The 25,090-nt window shown below is 34.8% G+C and overlaps 2 protein-coding genes across 12 annotated transcripts in view; one reads left to right on the top strand and one right to left on the bottom strand.

The window, feature by feature from the left end:
• CENPP (centromere protein P) overlaps positions 1-25,090 on the bottom strand; it is a 160,555-nt gene that overhangs the window by 35,546 nt on the left and 99,919 nt on the right. The window lies entirely within an intron of this gene.
• Positions 467-23,576, top strand: ECM2 (extracellular matrix protein 2). Of its 2 annotated transcripts, none has more exons than XM_068907465.1 (10): positions 467-551; positions 5,018-5,337; positions 10,218-10,406; positions 11,739-12,317; positions 12,604-12,719; positions 14,556-14,691; positions 15,889-16,046; positions 18,306-18,445; positions 19,977-20,303; positions 21,124-23,576. In XM_068907465.1, exons 2-10 carry the CDS (start codon positions 5,043-5,045, stop codon positions 21,323-21,325), a joined length of 2,142 nt encoding a protein of 713 aa, XP_068763566.1. In that variant the 5' UTR covers positions 467-551; positions 5,018-5,042; the 3' UTR covers positions 21,326-23,576. The 2 variants fall into 2 exon arrangements, with proteins under 2 accessions (XP_068763566.1, XP_009686398.1); XM_009688103.2 differs by lacking the exon at positions 467-551 and adding an exon at positions 1,111-1,398.

The raw sequence follows: 25,090 nt of genomic DNA, 5'->3' as shown, positions 1-25,090 counted from the left end.
CAGACATAACCAGGGAAAAAGTGTAATATACTATTCTTCCTTCCACTTGCACTAGAATAACTGTTGTCCTATTGTTTGACTCACTTTCCTCTTTACAAATCAAATCCTTTATCAAAGGTACTGAACTGTCCTATCTCATTCCAGATACAAGCTCCATTTTTTAAGTATAACCATCTCCCTCCTTTTTAAACAGCTCCAGATACCCTGCAAAAAGTTAATATTTCTATCCTTGATTTTGCAAAGCAAAGTACAATAGAAACTGAATAGCTATTGTAAGAGACAATGTGTTTTCCCAGTATCTTTCCACCACGTACGAGCCAACAATTATGGTCAACTCGGTGGTTATACATTCCATAACCATCTGCCTAAACAGTCCTTAGAGTGCGAAGTCAAGCCAACAACAAATTTTAAACGTCAGAAGAACTCAGACAACTCCATCTACCAGGTAAATTTGCCATTTCAAACCCAGCAGACTCACCACCTCACCAAACTATGAGACTCTACAGAAACTCTGCCTGAGGATGAACGAAAAGGCACACAAAGGACTTGTGGTAAGGTACCATGACTCCCCCCCTGCCTTCCCCCCACACTCACTTCTCATACTTGGATTACTAACCTCACTGCAGCTTCTGGAGAGCTGCGTTTCAGTATCGTGTTTCAGTATGTAATTACCCTTACAAAAAACGAAGGGCAAATGCCTCAGTGATTTTATTTTCCATGCATAAGCTACAAGTTATGGTGAAATCATTGCTGTAAATAGACAAAAACATAAAAAAACAAAACCAAAAAAGCTTTCCCTCCTAAAATGTCAGTAAAAAGGTTTGTTTCTTATAGATTATAGAATATATATGCATAAGTGGATTAAGAAAATATGAATTCAAAAAAATGTTCCCATTTTAACAAAAATGTTTATGTTAAGCTTATGCTTGCCAAAATATGTTATCTCTGTAAAATAATAAATCTGCATAAAAACATGCCACCTGGACACTGACTTCTAAGTATGGAAAACAGAATTGGAAAAAAACACATGTTTTTGAGGTCTTTTGAAAACAGTCCATTTTCTTGCTCCTTACGCAGCTGTAAGCACTGGAAGAGAATTTCCAGCTGTGCCTTGTCAGCCTACGGACCGACCACATTGTGCTGCTTCTCATTCTCCTTCGGCGAGGTTTTTAGTTCTCTGAGCAGCAGAATTAGCTGATTCTCTGCACACAGAACAGAACAGCGCTTTGTCCCCAGGGAAAGAAGCTTTTTCAGACTTAACTAAGGAATCAGCTAGCATGTTTCAACAACCCCTACTGTTTCTCTGCTTGTTTTAAAGATATCAGTGTGATTTTGTTTCATTTGCAACTGGAGACTAAATGACACCAAGCAGAATCTGCTGTTAGGTTAGATTACAAGGTAAAATATGTTTTGAATTTTAAATTACTGCTTAAAGCATGGGGTTGAATGGCTTAAACTACATGTTAATGGTGAACGTTTGATACTTTGCAAATATGTATGAAGTAATATTAGCTATATTTAGCAATACTGAACATAAATGCTTTTCTAAAGAAAGTATGCAGTACCAGTTGATCTGCTTTTTGTTTGGTATGAATGTTTGCCACACACTTCAAGCTTAAACTAACTGAAAGTGCAATTATTTTGCTGGTATGGCTATATGTAACTCATTTCTATGCAATCAATTTAAAGAAGAGTATGTGAGAATCTTGATAAATCACTTTAACCCCTGTGTATCATGAGAAAGAACCTTGACATCTTAAAGATATTTATATTTAGACTGAATAGAGAGAGATTATTTAATAAATTCTGAGGTTCTGGGTATTTTTAAAGGATCACTGCTTTAAAAATCAACTATTTCCATTAACATAATAGCAAAATGACAGATACTGAACTGCATCCACTGACAGTGGAGACGAACATCATGAAAATTACAAACTAATGAACACAAGACATGATTAAAGTAGAAGTTATTAAGGATGCTGCTGCATATTTTGCATGTTCTAAACATTTACGTGTAAAATTTAAAAAAAAAAGGTATAGCAATGCAGTCAAGTTGAGAATATCTGGCAACATAATCTGACAATATAATAATTTCAATATACTAGCAACCTATAGTTTTATTATGATAGAGAATAATTTATTACAAGTCTTGAGGTCAAATAGCTTGAATTTGCCCAGATTTAAAAGTTGACTGGCACCATACCAAATATAGTAGCTTCTTGATAGCTAATCTGAGGATTCTAGTCATGGGCACACAAAAGGCCCAATGCATATAAGGCCTTTTTCTTGCAAGATATTTATGATTTGGGCCTTAAAAGGTGAGCCACCACTGATTAAATAAGCCAAGAAAAGAAACTTGGAAAAGTATCTCAGTATTTTGTGCAAAGAACTCCATTTGGAGGAAAGCAGCAGTATTAAGCTTTCAGTCCTTAAGACTTAATACACTTGGTGTGAAAATATAGCATATAAACTCACATAGGTGAATATGTTTAGTTCATAAAGACACATTCTTTTTAGGGAGGGTGTTTTTTGTTTTTCTATATTTGTAAGTCTAACGTATTTTATGAAAACAAGTTCTGCATTACAATACCTGGATTTGCAAGGGTTTTACTTTTTTTCTATTAAGTTAATAGCAAAACACTGAGGCTTGGTTGGAAAGCAAATATAATGTAATTCATACTATATTTTTCCTGCCTTTTAAAAATACATGCCTAAAGAATGCAAAAGTATTTCAGCCATAGTGTTATGCCTCTGATGACAGGAGCAAATGGTTAAATGCTAAAAGAAACAAAAAACCCACCATGTAATTTAGGAGTCGTTTAGATACTGCAGTCACAGCATTACAAAGTGTACCATAAAAATGTAACCATAATTAAGTTGTCCCTAGCTTAACAGAACAAATACACATGTTCAAGACTTTTCTTTATGCATCCAGGTCTCCCTGCAGCCTCTCTGCACGTTTCATTACAGCATACGGAACAGAAGTTTACCGTGCAATTTTTGTAGTTAGTCATTACTATGTAAGTAAGTTAGAAACTAAAAATATTGGGTCATTCTTCCTGCAAGATGAGGTACTAAGAAATGAGCACTTTCTGGAAAAGAAAAAACATCATCAATGCGGAAGCTCCTGCATCTATCTAACCTCAATTTCTGTAAATAAAACAACAGCATAAAGTTTATACAGCATTTTGGAATAATGTCTATCTAATGGGTAAAAAGGGATCTGCATATACTAAATTCTGGATTATTTTCACAACTCTTACTATTACTTGAGACATTACATGAATTTGTGCAAGACACTAGCTATCTCAAATTTATCTTTAAATGGGAATAAAAATAATAGCTTAGGTGAACAAAATTCTGAAAATGAGTATATATTTGCTCAAATATTTTAAAATTAAAATAGTTAAACAGAGAAACCATAACATTAGGGAAAAGTGAAAGTGTTTTTAAGCTTATTTCCTGCTGACTTTCCATTCAAAAAAAAGAGAACATGAGAATTATGCTCTGGGAAGCATGAAAAACATAGAATCAATCACATGCCTTATGTTAGAGGAAAATTTGGCAACTTGTACTAAAAACTTGACCTATTATATAAATCATAAAATATCAAGGTGCATAAATTTTTTAGAAATTTGGTTTAGGCAATAACATAGTTTTAGTCCCTAAAGTAATTCTATACTGTATTTATACAACGTAAGTAAGCATAGAAGACTAACTCGGAAGTGAAAGCCTGGCTGACAAATATTAAGGAAAAACAGTCTTGCATTCCCTTAAGACTTCCTTAGAGGAAAAGCCATGGACATACTCTAAGCCTAAGCTTGGACGCAAAGATGAAGTGCTCCAAGTATCAAGTTCTCATCAGTGAAAGCTATTTCTCGACATCACAAGAATACTGGTATCTTCAATCCCTGCAATCTCAAATTAAAATAAACAGGCTGCAGGACAGAAGAGATTAAAATGCCTGTCATAGCTTCGTTTTGACGTAACTATGCCAACAGAACTATGACAAATCTTCAATAGCTTCGGACATGCACAGCCTAGTCTGGGCCCTGGCACAGCCTTCTGCGCACACTCCTGCATCCTGACTGCTCTCTTTTGGAATGCCATCTATTGGTGACAGGAAATGTAATTTTTCTGTCAGAGGCATAAGAAGCTCAAGATACATAGTAATTTTGAATCTTTTAGAAAGTAAACGTAGAACACAACCCATTATAGATCAACATTTTTAGATTACCTACACTTAAAAACTTCCACTAGAAGCAGGGACACAGTACAGCACAAAGAGCGCTATTCCAGTCAAACTCCCAGACAAAACTAACACAATTCTGTTAAACATGCGGATGGCTAATCTAGGAGCAAAAGTAACATCTCTTTTCATCTTCAGTGAAAAACACCTTACATACAAATGATAAGCCAGAGGATTTGGGGCAGAACAACTGGAAACAGATTATCCATTTTTCTGATACTTTGCTGTTTCCATGTTCAGAAGTTATGGCAACCTGGAAGAAGCATTAGTAATCGCAAAAAGGAAGAAACTTTAGAGCTCTCAGGAACTCCCTTGCTGGAAGCAATACCAATTACTAAACTGCAATTATCTAATGGCACAGCCTACACTACCTGTTTAAACATAACCCCAGCTAGTCCCTCTTTTGATGCACAGCTAATTTGGACTGGAAAACAAACTCCTAAATTCAATTTGACTTATTCAGTGGCTAGCTGATATAATAAAATATCCTTCTATCCAGAGGTATTGGATAGTTGGCTATTGTGCTTAGGTGAGGAGATCCACAGAACTAGAATTGTTTGGTGAGCTCTCATAAGGTAAATTTTTTCCAAGAGAAAAAACTTGTTACACTCATCGGTTTTGAACTGGTTTTAAACAAGTTCAAACCAGATTCCAAACAGCTATATATAGTAATATATTGGTCCACCTGCTTTAGAAAGTGCACTACATGATTGACATGATATAAAAAGCTGTCTAGATATCTAATTTCCTCCTCTTTTCCTCTTCCAGGACACTTTTTGAGAGACACAAAAACATGCAGGCTACATCTTCCATCTATTATTTCCTGCTTGTCTCTCTATGCGTTGATTTTTTTCAAAACGAAACCAGTGCAACTCTTAGGAGGCAAAGGAGAAGAATGCACTACAGAGGATTAAGAAAGAGCTCCTCAGAAGGACGCAGGTCTCAGAGACAGCCAAGGATGAAGCCTCCAGCTCCTGTTACTGTAATACCTAGTATACCTCTCATTAATATTGATGATGGTGTTATGGGAGTATTTGACTCTCTCATAGGTTTGGGTGGACATGAATCTAGTTACAGTGTCTTACCAGGTAAGTATTACAGAGAATCTAACTTTGCCCTGGAACTAATACGTTCTGCAATTTTTCCACATTCTCATTTTATTATATCTAACAAAAATTTTGCTGGGGTAGTATTTACATAATTCCAAATGTCCAGCCAGTTTGAAGGCCAATTTTAAGAACTGGTTTCTCAGTATTATCTGCTAAGTCAATTAATAGCATTTCACTGAAGTTCTAACATCAATGAATCAGTGGCATTCAAGTTGCTAAATTTCTGTCATATTTTTAAAAAGTAACATCGAGACTATATGCAATCTTTTGGGAATAAGTCATTATTTTTAATAAATCCATGTCACACAATAATAGCTACAGCATGAAACTCGCATTAAAAACAAGACCCTTTCCTTAAGATACGCTAACAATGGAAAAACTAGGCTAATGTGTTTTTACACATTCATACATTCAACACAAGATCACTCTATTCGCCATCTATTTATAGACCCTGGAGCTGTTTGAAAGAAGTTTAACAACATGACTTATATAAAACTTGTCTTTGCAGAGATCTAGAGGTTTTCACATCACTGTACTAAAACGTATTTTATCTTTTGGAAGGAAATGCAAGGGGGAGAGGATTTGGTATCTTAAGAAACAAACAAACAAAAGTACTATTTCACTTAGTCTTTACTGAAACCTGCTGCAGTAATCATAAGAGGACTCTATAGTTTTCTCAAAGAATGCAAGACCAGAAAGGGACTGAAAACTGATAGATAAGCATCTCTTTGGTTCTTTGTGCTATAAAGAAAGAGAGAACTCTTGCCCTAGGACCCTTGTGATTTTCGGTTCAACTTCACAAATGGGAAATTAGGACTCTCAAATGAAAAAAAAAAAAAAAAGACTCACAAGAGTCTCAAAACCAGGCATACATCCTGAAGACAAGAAATTCTGAATACTACTTTCAGTATTTTTGAATTTCAAAAACACAGTTACTAACCGCTTGAAAAATTGTTGAGATATTGTAACACTTCATTTATTTTCATGGAAAAAAAATTAAAAGGTCAAAGAAGAGATACTGGGATGTTGTGAAAGGCCAATACAGGGTCCCGTCTGCCCTATAGATAATAGTTGTAACAGCATAGATGCTTTGATTCCAGCACTGCAAAGATCACACACTAAATAAAAATATCATATGCAATTTTATGAATGTTATGAACAAAATAAGAAAGTACTACCACTTTTCTACATGATATGATAATTGTGTAATTTTGTAAGCAAACAGCTTTAGTTTATTATCTTAAGCTTTTTAACGTCACAGGATGGACACGACCACCAGGTGAATAGGTTTCAATTTAAATGGCAAAACATATCTTAGTCACATTTTCTTAACAATTACTCTTTGTCGAGAATCCTTATTTTCAGAAAGGATGAGCCAATTCAAACCAAATATTTTTAAGTAACTGGTCTGAATGGGTAAACTAGCAGAACTCTTGACCATAGCATTTCTAGTGTGTAATACAATATTGCTCTCATAATATATACAACTGATGTCAAACCTTTCATTTTAAAATAATTTCTATATTAAATAGAGGAAAGTACCACATAAATAGGATACACTTTATGTAAGATATTCCAGCCACTCTGTCAGAGACCATCAGTCATGCTGAAATAATGCATGCTTCCCTCCCTCCTGATTTCTTTCTATCTGGACTTGCATCCAAAAGTTGAGCTAAAACCACTGAACTCATTTTATTTGGAATCTAATGCTATATTTACACCATATTTCCAAAGGTTAAAAGTCCTATGCTCATCTGCCAAAGACTTCAACCACAAGGTATTTTTTTAGTCTAGCTCATAAAGTTCAAAATTTTTGTAAGTTAATGTCAGATTTGGAAAAACAGAACCTATTAAATAATTGACCACTATTATTAATCACGATTCAGAAGTGAAAAAAAAAACCCACAGTCCAAAATCCAGAATTTAATTTGCATTCTTCCAACTAATTATTCTACCGTTATTAGCCGAAAAACAATTTATAGATATCATAAGCAGGATGAAAAATATCTGTTTAAATAGAGATTTAACAGGAATCAACAGTAATTTCCTTCCTCTATATAAAAATCATGTGAACCAATTAAACTAAATTAAATCAATCATTTTACCACCATATAAGATAATTTTCAGTCATGTTTCTCTGTTATAGACTATAGCCTGCCTATTGAGCAGAGCAGGATAATAGCAGGTACACTGTTGTACTCTTTCTGTATCTCTTGAAACTCACTTCTCCCTGCTCATACCACCATACTGATCTTATTCAAGAGAGAGCAAGTTTTGGGAGGATCACAATCCAGGCTTTTCTCTGCCCCACTAGGGTTATGTGAATGCTAGTGGAACAAGACACAGCAATTCTGCAGCGCAACAGAGGGGGTAATGTCTCTCTCTGAGCACACACAAATAGCCATGTGCTGTCTCTTAAGTAACTCTCAGGTACATAGAGATCAGCACAATTTGTTAGAGAAGTTTGCAGAGGCCAAGTCCTGATAACCCATATCTTTATCCTTCTTCAGACACGATTTGCAACGGCTTAGATACAGTCTAGTAGCTAAATCAAAATAAAGAATTTGAGGAAGCACAGAAGCATTTCCATCTCAAGCCAGATATGTTTCTCCAAAACAGCTGACATTTTATTGTTTAACATCAGAAAGTGTAGTGGGTTTTTCCTCCTTTGGAGAATATTTAAAAAAAAAAAAAAAAAAAAAAAAAAGCAACTGCCAGGCAAGCACACAAAAAATAAAGTCAGGATCTTAACAAGCGTCCAGCAAACAGCTGGATTATAGATACCTGGATAGACTGAAAAGGGACTCACAGCCAAATAGCATTTGGCCCTGGCTAATTCATCTCCTCCTTTTCATAACATGGCTTGAGTGGTTTAGAGCACGACTTTATGCTGCTGAAATTACACATATCATGGACTAATTAGGCCTTTGAAAAAATAATAAGGTGCAACTATTCAAAAACTTAATTTCTCCCCCTTTCCATCCTGATAGTAATTCAAATCTAAAGAGCAACTTTTAAAATGTAAGGAATATAGAGGAGCAACCAGACAGGATGATTCTAATAATTTCTGTTCTATGAAACAAAGCTTGCGTCAAAAGGTTAAGTGAAAAGGCAAATGAATACCTCCATCATGAAGCTGAGAGTAGGACTGCCCTGAAGGACTTCGCAAAATGCCAGATTTTGAGTTAAAAATATTAATTTCACAGACATTTCAAGCTGCTATTCAAAGCAAATATTTTACAGTAGTCATAAAGATATTTAGAGAATAACCTGCTCAAAGCAGGGCAGAGAGTGGGAAAGCTAGCTGCGCACACAGCCCTTCCAAAGACTATTTGCCTATCTCAAACGAAAGTCTCTTTCATGTGAATTCAGTTGAAATAACATCTTTTCCATGGTATTAGACAATCTTCACACCAGTGCAAGAGAAAGTCAAGCCATTTCTAGGAAAAGAAGAAAATTTCTGTTTATACACAAGAAAGTAAAAAGTAACTTAAGAGATGGGTACTTCAGTTTGAAGTGAACACCTCAGAAATGCATTCTTACATTACTTTGGAAGAAAAAAGGAGTATGTGTAGGGATTAGGGATTCTAACCAGATTCAGGGATACACTCAAAAATAGGAAAAAAATCTGTACTAGATGAAGAATCTCAACCTTGGCTTTCCCTCTCTCAAAAGACAACAAAAGGGGTCTTGCTGAACTGCAGTATTTATCCTGGAGTTAGGATGACAACTGCTTAAGGAAACATTTGCTGAGATAGATTCTGCCACTGGAAGGAAAGAGAGGCTTGGAATAGTTTCCTTCTCAAGTCTTCATGCTATCCAAACAATTTGCCTGCTGAATATCTGAGTATAGTTTAATACAAATCTCTTCTGCATTTCTTTCATTTCAGCTGGTACCCTGAGGTTTTTAGTCACATGCAGAACCTTTGGAGACAAAGTATTTATTAGTACAAGCAAGTTGTACAAATTCACTATTTTCAAAGCAAAGTGTTTTTTTTCTCCAGATAAAGTAGTTTATTGGAAAAAGGAGAAATTTTCCATCATATCAACCATTGCACAACAGACTTTACTTACATTAAGCCTATGAACAGTAACCACTGAGTCAATATTGACACAATCCCACTCCCACAAAGCCTTAGCAAAACTTTCTGATTTCGTACGCAAGACATTAGAAAAGGTGTCCCTTTTGCACAGAAAGGAAACAGAATGGAGCCCAGATAAAATGATTCTCACGTTCTGTATGATTCATTTAACCTAATTTGAAAGAAGAAAACTTTTGCTTCTTTCTCAAGCTTATCTATGTGCAGCTTTCACTGAGATCTGTGACATCTGCTTGCCATTTCTAAACATGGAGAGGAACAAAGCAGCTGCCCTGCAAGAGACCCTCAGAAACTCACTACCTAAATTTAATTTTCCCATTTTGAGAAAATCTCAGATTTGAATAATTCAAGAGAGTTTTCTCATAAGACAAGGGAAATAAGGGTCCTCATCAGTTTGTTAGTGAGAGGCAAAGATGAACTGTTTTGATGACTGCCTGAGAGAGATGGAGCAATTGAACCCGCACTCCGTTTTCACTGTGAAGTTGTAACGGGGTAACAGCTATATAGACAATAATTCTTGATCGTCTTCACAACTGAAAGGCTGAGAACCAAATAGAGCTTAGAGAGTACTAATTAGCTGAAGATAATACAGGGGTTTTTTTTTAAAAAAAGGGAGAAGATACTTAGAATAGGCTATATTTTTATTATTTTCAAAATTACAACATACTAGGAGTGCTTCTTCCCAAAGGTTTAATAAGCACTATGGTTTTTATTTCCATTTAAGCTGTATAAGTCTAATTTTCAATTTCTTTTTCTTAGGAAAGCAGGGGCACTGCACAGCTAATGGGATGATCATGTACGATAAAGCTGTATGGTCCCCCGAACCCTGCATTACTTGTCTCTGTTCAAAAGGAAAAGTGCTATGTGATACAACCATGTGCCATCCTCTGAAATGTCACAACACTATTATACCTGCAGGAGAATGCTGCCCGGTTTGTTCTGATATTGGTACAGTACCTTGTAATTTTTTTCACTATTCTAAAAACTGCCTCACACAAAAAGTTATGTAAAAGCTACATTTAAGTAGTATCTAGTATTACAAGATAGATACTACCCTTTTATAGGGAAAACAAGTCCTGAAATATGTGATAAGAGCAGTGAGATATCCTTGTTCCTCAAAATGTCAACAAAAGTTGACTTCATTTTCTCAGAGAATCCTCGCTGTTAGATTAGTTTGAGTTAATATGTAAACAAAAAAGATGCTAAGTAAGTCTGTAATAGGAAAAATAATGTTGTGTTTCTATACATATATATTTGTTTTTTTCTTTTCTGCTTTTTTCCCTCCCACCTTTACAAAATCCTACTTACAGGAACCATACCAAGAAATAACAACTGGTTACATTTTATATCCAACGTTAATGTATACAGGATCAATAAATAATTAATAGCCTTTATTAATGTATTAGACATGCAAATAATATAGTTTATAGACTAGTAAATCTTTTATATAAGGACATTTTCTTGAGAGCATAAACACACATGCGCCTATTTGATATCAAACAAGAGAAGAGAAACAGTACATTCGGAATATGAACAACAGAAATACAACCATGCTGTGCTTCATAAAAATGTAAACAAAAAGAGTACATCTAAAAAGAAAAGGAATTCATGAGGAGATGAAGAGGAAATGTGATTTCCTTCCCCTGCTCCCAATCTTAAGCCTGCAAATTAGTGGACCTCAGTGAGCAAGCGCTAGAGAACAAGACAAATGCACTGAGCAGAGACAAGATAGAAATTAGCTGTAGAACTAATAGCCATGTTGATCAAAAAATTAAATTCCTTTTATTTGAGTTGCCCTGTTACCTGAGTAAAAAACGCACTTTGGTAATTGACTCAACACATTACCCTGCTTAGCTCTCCACCTAGAGCCATCTATGCAACTGATAGTCCTTTGCACTGGAGTGCAAGTCTTAGCCTGCGTGAATTTTATTTGAATTACCTTCCTCCCGCTTCCAGACACATTCTTTTTCCTCTTTGGATCCCTGCATTAACATGGAAACCTAACTAATGCATTAGTTCAAAAAGGAAGATCAGTGAAGGCTACATGAATCATGGCTACATAGTTGGCTCAATCATTCATCAGTCATTCAAAGGCTCGATTTTCTGCTGAGCAGTAATATAAGGCCATGCTTTCATTCCTTGAAATCATATTCTAAGGGGAATATTGTTCTTCTATAGTTATAGAATTTTAATATATAAAGGGAATAACGTTTACTAAAACTAAGTCCAGTTCCTATCCTCTTATCAGACGATTTTTCTTGTTCTCATTATCCTGGACAGCCTCTTCTTTGGATCCAAGTACTATTTCAATGGACGACCTAACTGAGTTGTCTGGTGATTCTCCAGAACCCAATGACCCTGGTGATCCCGTTACACGGTCATCAGCACATACCCAAGGTGAAAAGGGTGAACTGATTAGAACAGAAGGAGTAGAGTCGAAAGAGAAAGAGATTCTTAGAACGAAGGAAGGGAAAAGAAAAAGAAAAGGCAAAAAAAGTCGAAAAAAGGCTTATCGCAAAGAAGAGAAGCCTATCACAAGAAAGGATGAAGAAAGAAGACTATCATATGAAGAGAAAGAACTACAAGCTGAAAAAGAAGAAATAAATAAAATGGAAAAAGAAAGAATGAGAGAGAGAGTTGAGGAACAAGAACTACAATATGAAAGCTACGAAGAAGATGACAGTTTAAGAGGAAATGCTTTCAGAGTGCCACCTCATTTCCCAATTCCTGTTCCACCCATAGAAACTTCTTTGCCATCCGGATGTTCCATGCTGGACTCCACAGTAAGCTGTATTAATGCCAAACTTACACAAATACCACCAATTGCAGATCCAGATTTAACAAGTCTAGACCTTACAGGTAAGCAATGGATCTACGTTACATTATTTTTTCTCATCAATTAACATTATCCCTTCTCAAATCCAGTCAACATCAGCATTAACACAATATAGTTTCTTATCACAGAAATGCATTAGAATGAATTTTATAGCTAAGTCTGAAAGACAATAAACATGACTGTATCTTCACACAATTACTATTTATAATACAACTATTCCCATTATATATTTTTTCATGTACAGTACTACACAACGCAGATACATACTGTAATTTATCATTCAAACTATTTTCCTGAATTTTATCCTAGGAAATATTATCACTACCATCTCAGATGAAGCATTCAATGGGATACCCAATTTGGAATGGATTGACCTGAGTAAGAATAATATTACCTCTCCTGGCATAGGTCCACAAGCATTCAAAGTAAGAAAGTCTATTTTATCTACTATCCTATGACTAATTTTTGCTTGCAATACAGTTTTTCCATAACCGTGAGACAGATTTTCAGTCACTGGATCTAAAACATTTTGCACCTACTACGAGTAACCCCTGGAGGCATTTGAATGACATTCACTAAGTATCGACTGCTAAAAAATTATATACGAGAAACAATTTTGTGCTGATATATTATCAGTTGCAGTTTAGAGACTTCAGAATAGAAGGGTTTGTATTTAATTAATAACACCTTGGATATTCATGTCCAAGAGTTATAAATTTATTTTTTATCTCACTACACTAATTCCATAAAGCATTTGTTTAGACAAAAAGATCTTATGCTTTCGTTATCTAAAAATGATCCCTAATGACAGGTGTAGCTATAAAATTCTACTAGTAACAGTTGAGTGTCATTGCACTCTTAATTAAAATTAATCTAAACCATTTTTGTGGCTTACAATATTTTCATTTTCAAAAAATACCACCATCTAGCACATAACTTCATCAAATAGCACTGAATACTGAATGCAACAGTAGTTCACCACATCAGTTGTATGCTTATTCCTGACTATCTTTAATGAAAAACTTTCAAGCACAGATGCTTACTGAAAGAACAGCCATTACCTCACAGAATGTTCCAAGATTCCTTCTATATTCTGCTTTTAGTCTTGTAAGAGGAATTTATATGGTAGCACCATATTTGATTGCTTCTACACATTTCTCACCTGAAGTCAGCATAGTCCCCTAATAATTTCTGTATGATGCAAACAAGAACATACAAGCCCTAATTCAAATATGGAAGTAAGGCATCAAGATCTAGCTTTCTCAGGCAAGATGAATACAAAAACATATGAACAACAAATAGAATTATCATAGCACGTGTTTAATTCTGTTCCCTGCCCTATGCAATCAGACTTCTTGTAGGTCTCTCTATATTCCCCTCCCCTCCACATAACTCAAATAACTTTAGCAGATTTTAAACAGGTTTAATAGAGGAATTAGGTTCCTACAAATTTTATGAAATCAGACTGCATGGAAAAAGCAGACTAGAAAGGTATCTCAATTATGAATTAAATTTCAGTGTGACTTACCACCACCAGCAGGTAATCAAAACAAGCCTGGAGGAAAGCAGGCTTCAGTGGCTCCAGCACTAAAACAACTGATTAATTAAAGTAACTTCCCAAGAAGCGCTCACTACTGCATAATTAGTGATGCATGCCTATCAAAATTAAGCTAAGAACATTTTTCATGTGAATTTTTTTGGCAGACTGAAGTCATAAGAACCCCTGATCACTGAAAAAACTGCTGCCTTTATGCTTAAGTTTAAATTTGCTGACCTATAGAAACCCATCATTTTGCTAACAAATGAAGAGTATAGAGTAAATGCATAATACAAAAAAACCCTATAAATACATGTGTTTAGAGCTCCTAAATATTGCATAAAGATAAAAAATAAACAAAGTAAGTGAATACATACATCAGTCAAAGATAGGAGAAGAAATACAGATACTTCTGATCAGAAAAGCTGCAGGACGGAGCCCGTGAAAAGTTGATGTGTTCAGTCAAGCTCTTCAGAAGAAATATCACATCACAAAACACATTATCATAACTGGCAACTTTGTTAATAGTTAATATAAACCAATAATTAGATTGATAGGTGAAAAACATATTTAAAACACGAGATACTACTGCATTGCTGCTGAAAATGCAGCATCCTCAAAATCAGTATGTTTAAAAAAATGATTGCAATGGCCACACTATATGTCTACTCATATATTTTACACTCTGGTAATCTGATTTCTCCTCTTCTTCCCTATAATTAAGATCCTGAAAAAGCTAAAACGCTTGTATTTGGATGGAAATATGCTGGTACATATTCCCTCTGAATTACCATCAACTTTGGAAGAAATAAAAATAAATGATAACCACCTTCATGCCATTGATGAAGACACCTTACAAGGTATTTAAGAAAGTAATAGCGATCATATCAAAAGATTAAAATACATTTGACTGATTTTTTTTTTAATCGCATTTTCCTTGTTCATGTAACTTCAAGTCTCTCGATGAAGCTCATATTTAATGTTGCTAAGTAGAAGCAGATTTGAAGTGTGTTGATAACGCTTCTACACCATACCCTGATTGCTTCATGTGCAGCGAAACTATATTCAATATTTCGAAATTACATAAGTGTATGCAAAAAAAAAAGTGAATATGTAATAAGTCAGTGTAACATCCCTGAAAATTAAAGCAGAATATAGTTAGACTAAACCATAATCTTATTAAACCACTTCCTAATTTGACTGCACTCGTCTACTCTGTTTTCTAATCTGCCAGAAGGGTCCCTATGGCAACTGGATCAGTTTAGTGATACAGCTTACTATGGAGCAGTGCAAATGCTTGAGCTAAGGCAAAGAAAATGCAGGCTAAGGGGCAATGAGAGCCTGTTAGATTTAAATGATCAAACTACATTCTTAGGAGGAGTCATGCAAAGCTTCTGTAAAAACAGAAACAGTTACTTGGATTATTTGTGAATAAGGAATCTTTTATTATGAAACAATATTTCTCGCTTACATACATTGGCCAACGCTGGGTTCTTTGACCTATACTTGAACGGCTGAAAACAACATGATCTATTCCCCAGGGAGGAGGAACAGTACAATCTATGAAGGGTTCTCACCACTTGGTACAAAAAGGGGTTGAAAGGAATAGAGCAAGGACAGGAAGATATGAGCCCAAAGGAAGAGGAACATACTCATTCTCACATAAGTGACTGGAGACTTGTGGAGATCACAGGGCATCTGCGCAGAGATCAGCACCCACACACTACTCCAAACATCATCTACCCTCAACCATTAAGTAATAAGGCCTAAAGGTAGCGCTATTCACCATTCTTATAGCTGCCTTCTTTCCCATTCTGAGTGGGAGAGAAAATTATAAAGAACAACCCTCTATAAATCTCTAAAATTCTACTAACTAATAATTAATGTAACTCTATGACTATGGTATTACAAATTAAAATTCATTTAGGAAAACATTTTTTCATTGCTGTGAAGAGAATTTTGTTATGTTTAAAATCGTTAAATTTTAAACATGCGATGTATTTTAATAAGATATGAGACAGCATTAACTAATAGAAATTCCAACTTTTTCTCCTCAGATTTAAAGAACTTGGTCACCTTGGAATTAGAAGGAAATCAGCTTAGCGAAGCAAACGTCAGTCCTTTGGCCTTCTACCCTTTGAAAAGTCTCTCTTATTTGCGCCTGGGGAGAAATAAGTTTAGAATTATCCCACAAGGCCTTCCCACGTCAATTGAGGTAAAAAAAATAAAAAATAAAAATAAAAAATAAAAAAGAGCAGGGGGGGGATAAGAGAGAGAGAAAAAAGTAAGCTTTATTTTTCCAGAGATATTATCATAATTTTTTCTATTTATTGCCTTACTATCACCAGATGGAGATGGTAAATTTATATTTTATAAATTTGTTTCTAGATATACTAATTATTATTACTAAATTATTACTTCTAGAAATTTACTTATATATCAGCTCCATCCCAGATGTATTCTAAGACTGAATTTCTCTAGCAGACATTCACAAAATAATATAGCCTGCAAGGAAATTTAGTAAAACTGTAAAACACTGTCTGTTCAGTTACATATCATTCACATAACACACTCAATACAGATAACGACTTAGTGCAAAGTGCTCTGTCCATTTTGGATTACCACACTAAGTAAATTTCACAAGCAAGCAAGAAGAATCAGAGATCTAGAAAACACGACTCACAAGGAGAGACTGCAGGAACTAAGATTTTCTAGTCCGGAGAAGAGAGAATTTAAGGAAATACTCGCAGCATTTTTAAATACGTGGAAAGTTCTGAATAAAGAAAATTGCACATAGGAATAAATGCATCCCTATATCCATTGACTAGACAATTGTTTTTTAGAAATACATTAAATAAACCTCTCCCAGGAATAACGTCATTACAAGTAACCCTGCTATGGGAACAGGAAGACGAAGAGGAGTTTTTGAAGATGCATGTCACTTATCTGTTCTTTTAGTATACTAAAAATTAATTTACAATATTACTATTAAGTTTGTTTGTTTTGGTTTTTTTCCTCTGGACCACTGACTTGTCTAAGATATCTGCTGTTCTCAGCCACTTCTATTCAATTCCACACCTCATTTCAGTCCAAGGAATCCTCTTCTAATGCCTATTTCTAGCTATCCTCTTCCTTTTTGGCTGGGTTCAATCTTAGTGGTGTTCTGAACCTTTGCTGCATTTTTCCTCATTTCTGGGGTTATTTTTGAGCACGCTTCTTATTGCTCTTCCCTGACAATTCCCTCATCCTTCAATTTTGAATCAGATAATTTCTCCTTCTGGTAGTCTCCCATCCTATTCCTCTGCCCAGAATTCGGGCTTTATTTTGTTGGGGGTTTTTAAGGACACCACCGGGAAGCTACTTGCCTCCTCCTTCTCAATCTGTGCCTTGTTTCAGTCTCTGTTCACCTCAGTCTTTGCTTCAAAAATAACTCTTGCTAACTATTAATTTCACTCGCTCTCTCAGTTCTATCTTTCCTAATGCTCTTTCTCATTGCATTGTCCTTGCATTATTTCCTTTTATTCCCTTCCTTGGGATCTTCTATAGTCTGAAATGCGAGGAAAAAAAGTAAAATCAAATCAAGCAAACCTAACAATATCTCTTCTGTAACATCAGCTTCTGCACCTACAGCTAGTAACTTTTCTTCAGCGTACTATTTGCCAGTGACCGTTCACTCATACTCTACGTTCTTCTTTTTCCACTTTTGACTTCATCCCTCTCTGATGAAACAAGGAATACCTGCCAAGTTTCTCTACAGCTCATATGCATTGGAAACATTTAATTTTAAACTAACATCTAATAAAATTACAGACAACAATTTTTGAGCTAAGTAGTTCCTTTTCTCCTTTCCCAAAGATGACTTCTGCAGGTCTTCAATGCTGTTTTAGATTCTCCACATACTTCAGTTGTTGCCCTATTTTTATTTTGTGTCAGGTTTATCCTAGATGGCAAGCCATGCTCAAAATCTTAATCTATAATTTTGTAAAACGTATAGCTGTTACACTTTGAAGATACTTAGCACTGTTTTGTAAACCATTAATATTATATTTCCCTTCAAATTTGCGACGGTCAAAGCTCACAAGGGCCCAGCAAAAACATTAAGAAAATAAAACTTAAAATATTTTTGATTTATAGCTTTTCAAGCAAAAAAAAAAACATTTAAATTCTTCTTGTCAATCTGATCACTCTCACAACATATTCCATTCTTACTCTGTACAACTTTAGGCAAAAAAAAAAGGTCGTTCAAAGCAATCTACATTTTAACAAATGAGAAAATAAACCAATTACTTTGGAAAATGGTGTTTCTGAAAGTCATACTACATCTACAAACTGCCTCTGATTCAGAGTATTACTTCTTCATCTAGAAATTAACAGTTTTACCATGTAACATGGAAGACAGCTAATAACGATATGTTTATTTTGCAACAGGGAAAATAGTATATTTTGCTTTCACAAATTTTCTTTCCACTTGTAGGAGTTATACCTTGAAAATAACCAAATTGAAGAAGTGTCAGAAATTTGCTTTAACCATACAAGAAACATAAACGTCATTGTGCTAAAGCACAACAAATTAGAAGAAAACAGAATAGCACCTTTGGCTTGGATAAACCAAGAGTAAGTATCAATCATTTAAGACATATTATTTTTTCTCTATTATTAATAAGCTAATAAAATAAACATTTGTACTTTATTATCTTTAATTTGAACAAAATCCTGGCCATCTTTAATTTGCTGGTTTTCCTTAACTAATTTTTCCTAATTTCCTTTGCTTAGCTTGCATAATCTAGGAAATATTGAGTCAGCTTTAAAACAGCGATACAGCTCAAATCTATGCCACTTTAAGATTGTCTAAGTACTTCTTAGACAAAAGAGAGCATTAATTATTGATAATATTCCATTCAACTAATTGATGTTTTGGTATTAATAAATTATCTCAAACATAATTTAAAAATAATTGAATATTTATCTAGCCTTATTTTCCATCAGATCAGTAATTACATAAGCAAATAAGCTGAAGGGAAGACTGTGCAGCCCCATCATCTAAGAACAGAATATATGCAGAGCAGGCAATGCAAATGAAAGGAGGAAAAGACTATACTGCTTTTAATTCTTCTGGTAAACCCACACCTAATGCTGACCACATCAGAGTAACAAAACGTTGATCTAAAACAGGGTCGCCCAACATACTGCTCATCTCATCTACCAATTATTATTTTGGAGCTTTAGAAATAGCACTGGTGACATAGGCTAAACAGTTTGACAAAGGTAGTTTACACTCCGATTCTGTTACGTGCATCACAATAGGAACAAAAAAGTTTTCTGGGTTGCATAAGATTACGAACACAAGTCCATCACCAGCCATTTGAATCTTCGATAGTTGAAATTTAGAAGTGGGTCATGCTGCAGAAACAACAGGACAACTCTGAACTGAAGTTATGAGTAACTTCTGACTAAAATAAGAGTACAGCCCAAATCCCTCTTCTTTCATACAAAGGTAACCAGTTCTCTAAAATTTCACCATTTAAAGCATACGCAATACTCGAGTTACTTGCCAAGCTGCACAGGGTACCTTGCCACAGCCTACAGTTGCAGGCCTGTCGATTTCTGGGTTTGGAAACTATTTGAACTGAAAATAACCACATTGTTACTAATGGCTTCTCTCATCTCTGGAAGCAAAGCACATGGGAATGGCTACTTCAGAGTCATTCCTAAGAGCAATTCAGTTTCAAATAGGCTTTAGAAAAAAAATTAAAAATCCATGTCAACGAGATAAACAATTCAGTCTCAAGCTTACTTTATGCTTTCTAGTATAACTATTACAATTCGGCAGTGCTTATCAATAATAAATTAGTCCCTTAGGTTTCCTCTTTATTCAACCCTATCTCTCTACTCATATCAGTAGATTTCTCCCCTTCAGCAGAAGTCATGATGCTTGATTGATAATTAATTACTTCAATCCTTTCTATTCTCAGGGTAATTATATCTGACCATGTTCCATCAAATGCATTCTCTTCCACTAACAGAAAAAAATTTCCCTTAGAAAATTACTTTCCTTGTCAAGTGTTAACTTCGTACAGAATATGTAGCATTAACAATGCAGTGTATTGTATTGTTTTCATCCCATTTTTTTCCTCCTTTAATGCAGGAACTTGGAATCAATTGATCTCTCTTATAATAAGTTATATCATGTTCCCTCCTATCTGCCAAAATCTTTACTACACCTGATACTTATAGGAAACCAGATTGAAAGAATTCCAGGATATGTCTTTGGTCATATGAAGCCCGGACTGGAATATCTCTACCTGTCCTTTAACAAACTTAACGATGATGGAATAGATCCCGTATCGTTTTTTGGAGCGTATCACTCTCTGAGAGAGTTGTTTCTGGATCACAATGAATTAAAGTCTGTGCCGTTTGGAATTGAAGAAATGAAAAAATTACGTTTTCTAAGGCTTAACAACAATAAAATAAGGTAACTACAAGCTCTTTATTAAATTGATGGTATTAAAATAAATGTAACAAAAGATACGCTTTCTTTTAAGAACTGCTTACTTTTAAGTGGAGGAACTAAAGGAGGAACTAAATCTTGAGTTTTCTGCGACAGTATTTTCTCTGACAGGAGAAAAGCGTGATTTCACCCTCCCTCATAGTTCTTCAAGCTGCTGAGTACCAGTTCTCTCCAGAAAATTAATCTGTAATACAGCTTGGGCCACATACCCATTGTCAGCTACAATTTGACAGTCACAGCAAAGTACTAGCTTTTCCTGCTGTTGGACCAAAGACCATATTGGTTTCAAAAAACTGACAAGAGTCTTCGGCTGCTTACGACCACTGAAAGAGTCTTTTCAGAACTTTTCAGCCAGCCGCAATCACTTGAGACAAACATATTTTAGTATCACGCTTTTCATCACCGTTGCAAACGCTGTGCAGAGAAACAAGGTGATCAAAACATGTCAGAGCTGCTAAGTTAGGCTATTTCTCTATTTGATTTGCACTGTTGACAAAGCAAAGAAATCACAAACGATGGATCTTATGTATGTCATATAGAAGAATTTTTTTTACTGGCCAGTATTTTCCTCAGAAATACTAAGTATATGAGTGAGAAAACAATGCAAGGAGAGACATTAAAAAAGAGTAACATAAATGTCTTCAATAAATATATTACTTAGAAAAATCAATTTGCTGATTAATTTAACGCTTTGACATCTCTTAATAGACAGCATCTGTGCAATAAACTGAAGTTGTGAGTTATTTTTAGCAACTAAAATAACATTCCTCCTACAATATCACAGGACAGTCCCTCCAGAACGCATCTGCAGGACTCATGCCAGTGATGATAATGACAACAGTGAAGAGGAGGAAGATGGAGATTCACGTTTGGAACACGTTCATCTTGAAAACAACTACATCAATACAAGACAGTTATCACCACATGCGTTTTCGTGCATAAGATCTTATTGCAGTGTTGTTCTTAAGCCACAGAAGATCAAATAAACACCCACATTTTGCACTGAAAGCCCTATCTCTAAAAAATTAGCTTTACTTATTCTGTTACTAACGGCTCTTATTTCTGATTTAAACCCTTCTTACTACTATAAATAAGATACAGTATATTATTTAACAAAGTTAGTACTCTATTTCCCAATACAGTTTCATTATACAAACATTAAACAACAAAATATGAGCTCAAGACTATCCCATAAACTGTAATTTAATATCTAAGTACAATGTATCAAACTGTGCCCCCAGTTACACCTTTACAGGGTGAGACTTCAGAAAAGAAGAATATAACTAAACACTCAACTTGGTCCTGTCTATTTTGATTTTCTGAATTTAAAACACTTCAAAATGATAACATATTTTAAAATGATACATATAAAAGACTTCAAACCATAAATATTCTGATAGTACAATCAAATGTATTAAAAAATGGATGGTACTGGAGAAACTTTACTACCAAAAATCTTGCAGTGATAAATTCTCTTCCAATGAAAATTTTAAGGAAAAAATGTTTAAAAAATGCATCCAGACAGAAATTAATTCCGCTAGCTCTTCAGATTCTGCGCTGAAACACTAGACATTTTCAGTCAGCTTTCCAAAACAAACAAACCACACTATGTTTGAAATAATTTTTAAACAGAGAGAGTGGTAGGCCCCATTCACATGTACAATTTATAGCATGCTCAAATGTTTATATTGTGTAAGATATCAACAGGATCACATTGCCTATTTTAATTCCCTCTTACAGCTGTTAGTGGACATCTGAAAGTTTCTAGATAGTCATAAATCACCACTGCAGAGGCTATATTTATAAAACAGTTTCAGTCACGTATTTGATGTTAATGGCTCAAATCAAACTCCAGTTCTCTAGAATGGCATTCAGTCATTTGAAAATATTTTAAAAATACCTGAGCTCAGATGAAAAAAACATTTTTAATATTCCACTTCGGAGGAAGCTGGAGTCTAGTAAAAATGAAACCTATAAGCTTTCTGTATTACTGGCATTTCCCCCATTGATCTTAATGTTGCATTCTTTCTCTAAAATCATTTAGAAAATAGGAGGACTTAGTTTCCTAGTTAGTATTTTTCTTTTAGAGAATAATCTCAATAAAAAATGAAAGTCATTCTAATATATTTCATATTTATTAAATTCTATAGTACTTTCTCATAAGAGTAGGAAATGATTACAGATGACTGGCAATTAATTTTTCAGACAATTACTTTCCACTTTTTCCTAACTTTCTGTGATGTATAAAAGAATTTACTGTTTTCTCCAGGAGGTACACTGCCTAATCATTTCTTCTTCAGAATGGATGGGAACAAAGGATGAAATGGCTCAATACAGGGATTGACTTTTTAAGTGCTATAATCAACTGCACACCATAAAACCCTCCAATGATACCTATCAACTACTCAACCATAATTTTGTTGCCCTCACTCTGAAATTGAAGGTTTCATGATGCATTTTCCACATAGCCCCATGTACTGCCAACAACTATGTCATATAATCAGCACAAACATACTGTTCAGACAACATATAACCATGAAAGACGAAAAAATTTTCAGCACAGTATAATGGACAACACACAGCGATGCAACAGCTGAATTCTGTTTTCTCTGAAAGTAGACAATCACCATAAAATCACAATTCCACTGTTCTATGTCAAAGTCTCTCTTACTCAAATAAACTATTACCTGTAAGGTACAATGGTACTTTATCTGCAGTAAGTCAAAATATAATGCATTTCTTGTAAGAAAAAATCCTGAGGTACGTGGACTTCTGTAAAAAGATCGCTTTGGATATTTTGTTTGGTAAAATACGGTCATAAAACATACAGTAATGATTCTGTAAATTTGGTGAAGAATGGTCAAATCAAGAGGCTGAGTTTAGACATACGACATTCTGTTTTAGATGGTTTGATTTCACTGTTTGTCCATTCACAACATTTGAATCATTTCTTCTCTATAATTTTGGCTAATATATCTCCGTCTGTTAAACACCATTAAGATCCCAACTACTTTTTTGACAGAGTAAAAAGAGCTAAGTTATTAAAGAGATGCTTTTAGTTTATTGCTAACTAACTTCAGACTTACTCCTGCAGCACTGCTGAGCAGTGCTTTCAGAAATGCGACTGTACTAAGTGTTTTGAATGTACAGACTGACTCAAGGGAGGATTTCCAGGTAAACAAGCTTCTGTATTACTACATTTTATGTATTCTTAAAATAAATTTAAGTAAAACACTGTGTGGAACTCTCATTAATCAGCTGCTACTATTAATAATTTCAAACATGAAGGCTAGCATGACAACTATGAATTATGCAAAGAATATGAAAAATGTTATGTGGCCATCAGTTTGTTAAACAGAGTAATATATTTTCTTGTGTACTGTTGTAAAAGAAAAACAAAATTACACTGCCATTACCAGCTCCTACTTCAGACATGATGCTCTGAAAAGGAACAAGGAGATGATCCTATGTGCAATTCTTTTCATTCAAACAGAATCTTTTTCAAGACGTTCAGCTTGGGTGCAATGGCAATCTGTATTCACAGATAAATTCAAGAGGGAACAAGTTGTAAGTTGTTAAGACCTCAAAGTGATGTCCCACTAGTTCCTTTTTAAAGAAAAAAAAAATTTCAGAGACAATATTCCTTAGTAGGGTTAAAACCTAAAGTAACCTAGCCACAGACAAACGTAAGGTAAAATATAACTGAATGCAAAGATGTAATGTAGATGTTGAAACGAAGAGGGTAAGGTATTTTAAAGTCAGTAGGAAACCTAGAATATCAAAATTTAAGATACAATATCAGTAATAATTAATGCTTTGTGATATGAGAGGAATATTTGCTATATTTCTAAGCCATGTTGTGCATTGTTGGCTCATACACCACAGGTAAGAATTTGGCCAAGGCCTGCTAAATCCTTCAGGTAGGTCCCCACTATCAGCTCACAGACATTACGCGTGTTGCTATATCTCCGTAACAAAAAACATCTTGTAGGTACCAACCTATTAATAGAAAAGGTGTTGAAATTTGCATGTTTTTACTGATGAGGATCTTTTCACCAGTTAAATGACAACAGAACTTTGAGGATCCACCCGTACTGTTGTTTTGTGCAGAGAGACATACACGTCATCTCAGGATGAAAACTGCAAAAGTATCCAACAAAATAATGTTTGTATCATGGAAGCTAGGGTGGCTTTTTGAATTTGAAGGAATGATTAGAGGCAATAATTTTCCCCTAAGATAAGATACAAACACTTTCTCTTAAAAAAAAGATTCAGAAGAAAGAGGCATCAAACATCTCCCTTTATATAAAAGGGGATCACTTCTATTGCTTCCTTGTGTCGAGGCTGTCAGAACCTTTGAGTCCCCAAAAACGTAGAGCTCACAGTACACACCCTTTTCCACTTTTAACATGTCAAAGTGACAACTTTTTAAACTGCTGTATTATGGCAACAAAACAAACAGATGGTCCCTTCTCTTGCACTGTAATACCAATGCTAACTCCTTGAAACTCTCATGGAAAAACATGAAGTACTGTGTTTACGTTCTCATGTATACAATTTTCAGAGAACACAAGATTACACAGAGTAAAGTATTAGCGATATGAGAAAGTATTACCAAAACAATTTTACACTATAAACATGATGACTTTCTTCATAAAGCAGTTTTTAGAAAACAATTAAGCCTGCAAATTTTAAATTTTGTAAGAGCTGCACAAGATCCGGTGCTCTGGAAACTGGAAGCTTCCTAAAGT

The sequence above is a fragment of the Struthio camelus genome, chromosome 14 (assembly GCF_040807025.1).
Source record: "Struthio camelus isolate bStrCam1 chromosome 14, bStrCam1.hap1, whole genome shotgun sequence".
NCBI classification, from domain to species: domain Eukaryota; kingdom Metazoa; phylum Chordata; class Aves; order Struthioniformes; family Struthionidae; genus Struthio; species Struthio camelus.
The sequence above is the reverse complement of the archived record's forward strand: the minus strand, read 5'-3'. Positions and strand labels throughout refer to the sequence as shown.